Source organism: Centroberyx affinis, unplaced genomic scaffold (assembly GCF_046629955.1).
Source record: "Centroberyx affinis isolate AG114_WGS23_722 - 3 ecotype Tasmania unplaced genomic scaffold, CSIRO-AGI_Caff_v1 ptg001095l_1, whole genome shotgun sequence".
NCBI classification, from domain to species: Eukaryota; Metazoa; Chordata; class Actinopteri; order Beryciformes; family Berycidae; genus Centroberyx; species Centroberyx affinis.
Genome location: NW_027279640.1, coordinates 423,562 through 432,494, shown reverse-complemented (window position 1 = coordinate 432,494; position 8,933 = coordinate 423,562). Strand labels below are relative to the sequence as shown.

The following is an 8,933-nucleotide window of genomic DNA, read 5'->3' as shown; positions in this document are numbered from 1 at the left end:
CCCAGTGAAAATAAAGAAGAGGTAAGAGAGGAGGAAGCTAATATTATGAAGCAGCGCGCTTGCTACTACCTGAAAAAATGCAATCTGTCATGATCCCTGCCTAGCCCTTGTATTTTCCTTGTGTTTCCTTTTCCCTGTGTTCCCAGTGATCTTTTGTCTGTCTCTCTCTGTCTGTCTTGTTGTGTGTGGGCGTGGTCTCCCCTTGTTCTCCTGGCTCCCAACCCAATGCTCTTCCTGCACACCTGCCTGTAATCAGCTCATCACCAGTCTGCTCACCTGCTTCCCATCATTCCCATCAGCCCACACTTCATAATCCCCAGTTTGCCATCCACTCTCCGCCGGATCATACTCTCTGTCAAGCAAAGAACTCAGCTAGACTCCAGCCTTTGTCTCCAGTCCTCCTGCCTTGTCTGTCTCCCTCATCAGCTCGGTTCGGCTCCTCGCGCTCTGGATCCCACTCTGCCTGGCTCTCCCCTGCACTTTCCCTGTCCTGCCTTGGCCCAGCTTCGCGCCTCACCTCAGCTCCAGGTTTACTACTTCCAGCCACGTAAATAAACTCATTCAATTTACTCTCTGCCTCCTGTCTCTGTGTTCTGCACTTGGGTTCACTTGCCTCCCTGTGACAGTAACAAGGGGAGACCACGCCCACACACAACAAGACAGACAGAGACAGACAGACAAAAGATCACTGGGAACACAGGGAAAAGGAAACACAAGGAAAATACAAGGGCTAGGCAGGGATCATGATACAATCTACCCATACTACGTTATGGTTAGCTTAGCTGACGTGCAAAGTTCAGGCTAGCCTTCCAAGATGATGACTGCTATGGATAAATGAAAAAAATCATTGCCATTTCTATTTTTTATTTATATTTTGACCAGAGTTCCTTCTTTACCATTCAAGTTTGCCAGTTAGCTAACTTGCGCCAAAAAAAGAGTGGTTGTTTGGCTCCGCCCACTGAGGTTTAGCTCAGCCAATGAAATTATTTCTGCCTCCGGAGCAGCTGAGAAATATTTGTATAAATGGATAACTAAAACTCCAACCTGACCTAAAACCTTAAAGCTTGTATACTGAATGTCTGTAAACATGTATTGCCAAACACTGAGAATTTGACTGAAACATTAGGAACGAGTTTATACCCAGTCATAATATCAGGTACACTGTGACTCGAAAATTTGTTTATTTGCATATTTGTGTGAGATACAATTTTATACTCACATTTCACCAGAGGGTCAGAGCACAGGTAAACAGCTTCATCTGCTGTTGATATTTCGACAGCGACGGACCTGTTAGCTGCTGCTTTAGGGATGAAACTTGTGACCTTCCCTTTTCCTGACATTTCCTGTTATTGAAAAACAGGAACTTGTATCCCTGTAAAACAATTGACCAAGTTACAGTTTATTGCAGTTGCTGCTGTTGTTGAGAGTTTTATGCACCAGAAATGGGTTTGTTAGGTTAACTCCCACACTGACTGAAGCAAGGAACTCTGGGAGAGAGTCCTACTGATGACTGAAATCTCAGTGAGAAGTGTCGAGATATGAGAAGCTAGAGTATGGAAGACACCAAGTGCCAGTAATGTTGATAGGTCACCAGTCACTATATAAGGAGTGCAAAAATACTAAATATTATACTAAATGTTACAATCAAAGTTAAAACTAAAATCACAATAACCACCAGTACAAATCACAAACATAACTTTGTGGTTTCCTATATGAGCTTGTGTCTCTGATTGTCTACACATTATGCAAATTAACTTCCAGTTTTAACAACTGTGTGTTTACAAGGAGCTTTCCTGTAATAGGTCAAACATTTGAAAAGCCTTTCCTGTCGGCTCAGGTTCTAAAACAGGATCGTCTTGTTTCTCCGTGGAAATAAGTGTTACAGTGTTACAGAGCAGCTGTGCCATAAGTCCTGCTCACATACTGTTTGGCCCTGGCTGCATCAAGGTAAAGGATAATCAGCAGCTCAAGGATTTCAGAGAGCAGGCTGTGATATTGCAGGCTGCTGCCACACTGCTCTGTGTTGAGGATATATTACTCAACTGTTCTCTCTTTTTCGACAATCTCCAAAGAGATTCTTCCCTTTTGTTCATTCTGCACTAAAGATCCTAATGGTGTTGGATGAAGCTCCCCTGCCTCTGAAAAAAATCTATGAAGGACACTGTGTTAGTCAAGCAAATCTAATCAGAAATCGTTAACAAAATCACTTCCAGTAGAGAAATTCTGACTAACCTGTCTATAATCAGAGGAATATCTCACATCAATTCTGTTTTAGAGTGACTTTTCCTTCTTTGGTGTGGTTGAAAATCATAATCCTTCTCATTTTTTCTCATTTTTACATCTTATGAGATCTGAGACATTTTTTGCCTGAGAAAAAAATGTTCTACTACTCAAAATGGCTCATATTGCTCTGCTTTATTAGAGATAGGGTTGCATTATCAGTCAATAGGATTTATTGAAAATTAGCCCTTTTGAAAGCTCCTTTGATTGCATGCCGCCAGACTCTCTCACACAAGGATGTGATTACCTTAATGAGACCCATTTAAATAGCTTAACCACCTTATCTACTAAAAGTCAAGGATTTGCGGCGAGGGTTGAGTCACTTTTACTTCTTTGATAGCAAGACCTAATCAGTCTTTATTTTGCTTCAATAGTCCTTAAAATAAATGACAGAGTGAATAATAAAATGTCATTAAAATGGATGACTCACCTGTCTCCTTTCTGTTTTCTTTCATCTCCCTTTGAGATCAGGTTAGTTGATACTGAGGAAACATTTACTTCTCTTCATAGTCTACCAAAAACACGCTTGCAATCGGATGCAGTCAATTTCACACAAAATGTTTCTTTAACAGGGAATGCATTATTAACGGAATATTGAATATCAGGAATTGAAATGGTGATTTTCATGTGTACCTTAGTGTGAAATTGTAGAAGTGTAGAAATTGGTTATTACCAAAATGTAATTAAGAATTAGAATTAATCCAATTGTAGACTGTAATGGATTATTCCAATTCACAGGCTGTAATTGGAACAGTCACATTAAGATTAGAGTTATCAACCATTATTTTAATACGTGTATAATATGTGTTATTGAAAATGCCCCTTTCTGTGTTTCAAATATCTGAGTAATTCAACTGTGATCTATTTTCATCAAAAGCACCTGTATTTGGATTATACAGTATTTCTTTTCCAGTCACTGTAACAGACTAGAGCACAATTAGATCTTTGTTATTAGATTACTGCAGTCCCACACAAACCATATATGTACTCTGTAACTGTCCAACATCTATACTGTTCAGGTTGTTATTCTGTACAGATTCTCCTTAATCAAGGAAGTTTGGGCCCTTCGTACACCTTTTTACTGCAGAAGTAACCGTGGAATCAACATTATCCCCTGGACTGCTAAAGGTTAGCTTGCAGGTCGGCAGGTATTGGATACTGTAGAACAAGGGCAGCGATGTGTTAATAAACCTCCAGGGAAAAGATAGGAAGCTGAGAACAAAAGCAAAAGCTATACTGCAGTCTACATCATTACTCATGCGAGTCAAGAGTATCATGCTGGACTCCAACCAAAATCAACTTATGAAACACCAGATGACGCTGATATTATTCTTCTGAGACTTGAAAAGGTTCTTTGGTCATGTTTACATTCACTGCAGACTAAAGATTAACTGCATATTATGATGCTGCCAAATCAAGTATATGAAGCCTGTGCACTAACTGTCAGTGTTATACGGCTTCAGGATCATGTCTTTACCCAGATTCAGGATTTGCTTGGTTTAAAAAAACCCCCCAAAAAACCCAAGTTGTTGCACATCCAATTTTGGATGTTCTCCACTTGTGCTATTTTTAAACATGCAACAGTGCAGTCCACATAATGAGGGATGGAGCGCAGCAGAGAACAGGAAAGGTAACCCAGATCTTTCACACAAATCTGCTCCAAAAATTCTCAATTTTACCAAATATCATGACACACTACAGTGTAATAAGGCCATAAAAAATACCATATTAGTCGTATATGCACCATATAGCATAGCCATGTACATACATTTTCTGTTGATTGTTTTTTACTGTGCAGTATCCCAGACTGCATTGCATATTCCAGCCCAAATAGACGCTGTTTGGGTGCAAAAATAGTGTGAGGTCAAGGGAAAAAATAATTGCAGGCCCTTTAACGCTCAACAGACAGGGCTCTGCTGATTGGAAAACACAGAGACTCTGATAAAGCCAGCAAAACAGCACCTTTCTGTGCCGGTTTAATGAACACTGGAGGGAATATGCTGGTACGCAATGTGATTTCCTTTGGGATACAATAATGAATGTTCTCAGACACGGCCCTCTACACAACCACTGCTATTCTATAGCAGAGCTTTTTTGGCTCTGAGAGGTTGCTCTTGTGCAGGTGTAGAATGTCGTGGGCTAATCCTGTCTACGCCCAATGGTATCATGAGAGGCTGTCTATTTACCAAGACTGGGCACAGTTTACATTTATTTTATACACTAATTTAGTATTTCTTGATGAGTTCTCTTCAGGGCTTTTGCTGTTACAATTCTGCACACAACTAAAAAGGAATAAATTAGAAACATTTTATCAAGTCATTTTATTAAGAAATATTGTAAAATAGATGAATGTGATCTCTGCATGGTAGTTCAGCTGTGACGGTGCCTATCTGCCATACATGAATTTAATTTCCCCAGAGAATCACACAATTTGTCAGTAGTCATACGAAGGAGAATATAACATTTTGATTTTGTCCACTGGCAGGAACCATACAGCTGTTTAGATGATACAATACACAACAAATCCTCTGAGGACTGAGCTCACCAGCTAAACAATTTGGATTAGTGTAACACACAACGCACAAATCCAAAGTTGACACATTCTAGGAGACTGTAATGTAAAATTGTATTCTGGTGCCCCTTGCAGGTATGAGGAAGAAACAACATATATTTCCTTTGCTCCAAAGTGGAAACATGTTTGCACACAACAAACCAAAATGGTAAACTTGGCTGTGAAACTTGCGGTTTACCACAACTGTGAATTCTTGCAGTTGCTCTGCTCATTTCAAGGAATCACAAGTAAACAATGTGAGCAACCAATTGATAACTGATTGAGACAGGAATCTGACAAGAGGGAGAGAAGGACAACTTCTTGGCTTTGTATATTTCTGTATATTGAACATAAACACCTGCTGAACGACAGCCTTGAAATAACATTTGGTCAGTTGAATACAAAAAGCAAAATACAGTAAATTCAGCTCTTTCTCATGGCAAAATTCTCAAAAAAGTTGGACATGAAAATTGAAAAATCCATAAGTGCTATAGTAAAATATGTTCAACTTCTCTTTTACATAAATTTACAGTATAGAACAAATATATAAAAGTCAAGTAGAAAATGCTGGTAATATGTACATCATTGCAAATCTTTTGTTCTTCAAGGCAAATTATTTGGCTGGTTGAAACCTGGTAGAAATTAGCGGAAATGTCTCTTGTTCCTCCTCATCTGTCGCTGCTCTGGTCGATGTCTCGGGTTCACACGCTGCGGCTCGTGTGAACTCATGACAATGTCCACAGATATGGGAGATGAAAAGCGATCCAACATCTGAGCGATTTTCTCCTGAGGCACGCCGTGCTTGTTCCTCCTGGAGGGAACACATGTAGGGTGTGTTGTTAGGATGGGACGTTCTTGTGATATTGATTTTTTTCAAGGTCTGTACTGTTATGTTGTGTAAATAATTTGAAATAAAAACATACTTCTCCAACTCAAGAGGATCAAATTTCCATCTGGTGTCAGGTTCATTAAAGTGGACTGTGTATCTTCTCTCCAAGGCCTGTAACAATTTGGACATTTTTCATTGGGCCCTATGCAGGTGGTGTTGTACTTATCTGGAATACTGCAGCTAAATACTCGTTAATGTGTAAAAGCAGCACCCACCATTTGGACGTATGGCTTCATTTCCCAAGGTTGGATGTTTGTGTTGTCGATAATTACGGGAGAACGGCCTTGATGCATGGCTTCTTTGGCTGAAAGAAGATTAAGCACAACAAAAGGTTGAACCAAGTTCTGGCAGGACACTAAATGTCATATACCGTTTCAAACCACATTTTTTAGACATCCACCCAATGACTTTATTGGAGGACATATTTCCACTGCGGCATTGAGGATGGCATTATGAAAAGAATGGTTTGATCTCCTGCCTCAGTCACTGTCTTGAGAGTGTGGGTCTCTGCTAGATATTCTGGAAACTGTTGGCCTGATTGTAAGAGCTGATGCACCATTAGAGACTAACGAAGATAAACAAAGTGCGATGTAAAAGCCACGTCAGGGCAAAACATCCATCCACCCAGGCAGGTTTTTTGCTGATGATGCATCCTTTATTTTATAGCATTGCTCTCCTTCATATTCAACGTGTACACGAGCAGCTCCACTGGAGCAAATGATGGTTAAATGCCTTGCTCAATGACACCTAAATGGTAGTTTTTGTGGGAAGGGATCATGTTACTCGTCATCTACTTTCCCAACCAGTGATTTCAGTTGTCTCTCGTTCTCTAAAATGTACGCAAACCGCAGCTTATCTGTTACAGTGGTTTAGCTGAGACCAATGTAACTTTTCATCTAATATGGGTGAAAAAACCCTCAGTGTAAAGACAAAAGTGAAAAGAAGACTGTCCTGACTGAATTCTGACTTTGTGATGATGCAATGCAAATATTTTTGTGACATTTTATCCAACCCATTTAGCTAATCTGGGGATTTCAGGAGACATTACCTCGGCTCTGGTTCCATTCGTGCGCCGCTCCAAGCAGGCTTGGGTCATAGAGGTAGCCATCTTTGTGAGCGAAGTAGTCGTCTGTGCTCAGTATTAACCCACTGGGACCGGTGGACAGCAACTCCCTGTTAGAAATAAGAGTAATTTGAACAAAGAAAAAGCAATGTATACCATATAGGCTTGGAAGCCGCTTTAGATCAGAAGCAACACATTTAAGCTAACAATAAACTCATTTTTAAGACTTTGCTGACTTACATTGTACATTGTTTAATGTACTACTGAGATTGTACACAGACTTACTTAGCCCGTGTTGATTTCCCAGAGCCTGGTAATCCCCTCATCAAGATTAGTACCAAGGAAGGATCGTGGACATGTGCTTTATCAGCAGGCTGCCGCTGGCCCTGCTGCTCACGCAGTTCATTTTCTGCATCAGCTCTCTGCTGCCAGTCAGAATCGTGTTGAGACCATCCTTCATGTGCATTAGCAGACCAGCCAACATTGACATTTGGCTCAGTGTCATAGTTATAACCCTGTCTGTCCCTGGCAAAGTGGTGACTACATTCATTAGGTGGTGGAAACCTGCCAACTGGTGGAAAATGCAATTCCTCTTGATACTGGTTTGTCCTGCCAGAACCCCTCCAGTGTTGATTCATGTGTGGGAACGAGTCTTGCGGACTGGGGAAAGCAGATGGAGGTGGTGGGTGACCGTATGGGGGTCTTTGAAATCTGGGGTATGGCGGTCTGTTGAATGGTGGAGGATGACGCCAGTGATCCTGGGTGGGACCAGCCCTACCAGAGATCGGGTCCATACTTGACCTCGGTCTTCTCGGGTGGTATGGCTCATTTTGATACCAGTGTGGCCAAGATGGGTGTTTCTGTTCAATGCCTTTCTGGTAACTATCTGTGTCTGAAGATCCGGTCATGTTACCATTTTTCTCCAAGCTTGTGTGCAGCATCTCTTTGCTCGTAGGTGTTGTGACATGTTTGGATGGTTGAACAAAACCTGCGTCTTGATAAGTACCATCAACTGAATCGGTCTTCTCAAGCTCTTTGTAAAACTCACTCAGTGTATCTTCAATGTCGGGCTTGGCTGTGACTGTTTCTGGACGACATGGCGGGCCGATGAAGGAGGTGCTGGTGGATCCTACATCCTTTAAAACACGCTCCCTGACACTGCTAGAGTCGCTTCTCTTTTGTTTTGTGTTTTTGTCAGCAGATTCATCTCCACAGTCTTTTGGTCTTTGACTCTTCTTCAATGAATCTACCACGAATGTTTTTTCTCCATAATGCGAAGATGTACAGGAGAAATCATGAGACATCTACATGGGATGGGAGGAAAATTCTGGTTAATAATACCGTATAAGCCCTTGCGAGCAAGAACCCCCTAGTATGCTGTAGTTTAACGGTCCAAAAACGAAAGTAAAGACTGTTTGCTTAAGCTAATCACAAAATTACACCGAAAAAGGTGACAATATCATTTGTGTGACGTTACATAATTTATAACTAGAACGTAACATACATAAATATAGCTAATAATGTATGGTTACCGTATTCCTTCGGGCTGTACTAACGATAAAAGTGTGAAAATGACAGAAACAACGAACACCCGGGATGCTACCTCCACATTTCGTGCGCCTTGTGTTTACGGAAGTGACGTCATTCTTCTTCGTAACCTAACGACAGGTCAAAATTGACGTTGTCGCCACCCACAGATCAACCGACGGTATGGCAACCGTTCTGATTAATGTCCAAACAATATAATGTAATAATACACAACCAGTCAAACGTTTGGACACACCTGATTTAATGTACTATGTTTTTCATTATCTCAAAGCCATTTCGATCTAAAGGCTTATGCTTAAATGCTTGAAATTTCTTTTTTTAGGCAAATATAAATGGTGAAGTTGATGCCTACTATGAATTTCTTTCCAAAGCCTTTGCCTTGCTGGAAAGGCAAAGGCTGTGGCGGTGGCTACTTTAAAGAAACTAAAATATAAGATACTTTTGATTTGTTTAACACTTTTTTGGTCACTGCATAATTCCATTGGTGTTATTTTGTAGTTTTGATGTCTTTACTATTATTCTAAAATGTGAAAATAGTAAAAATAAAGAAAAATGCGCATCCAAACGTTTGGCTGGTAGTGTATATGTATTTTATAATATAT

General features: G+C 40.5%; 1 protein-coding gene across 1 annotated transcript; it reads right to left on the bottom strand.

The window, feature by feature from the left end:
- Nucleotides 1-4,612: 4,612 nt before the first annotated feature.
- Nucleotides 4,613-8,406, bottom strand: n4bp2l2 (NEDD4 binding protein 2-like 2). Its single transcript, XM_071523621.1, has 6 exons — nucleotides 8,316-8,406; nucleotides 7,069-8,087; nucleotides 6,769-6,893; nucleotides 5,936-6,024; nucleotides 5,755-5,831; nucleotides 4,613-5,642 (listed from the first exon to the last, which is right to left on the bottom strand). The coding sequence occupies exons 2-6, from the start codon at nucleotides 8,085-8,087 to the stop codon at nucleotides 5,474-5,476; spliced, it is 1,479 nt and encodes a 492-aa protein (XP_071379722.1). The 5' UTR covers nucleotides 8,316-8,406; the 3' UTR covers nucleotides 4,613-5,473.
- Nucleotides 8,407-8,933: the final 527 nt, after the last annotated feature.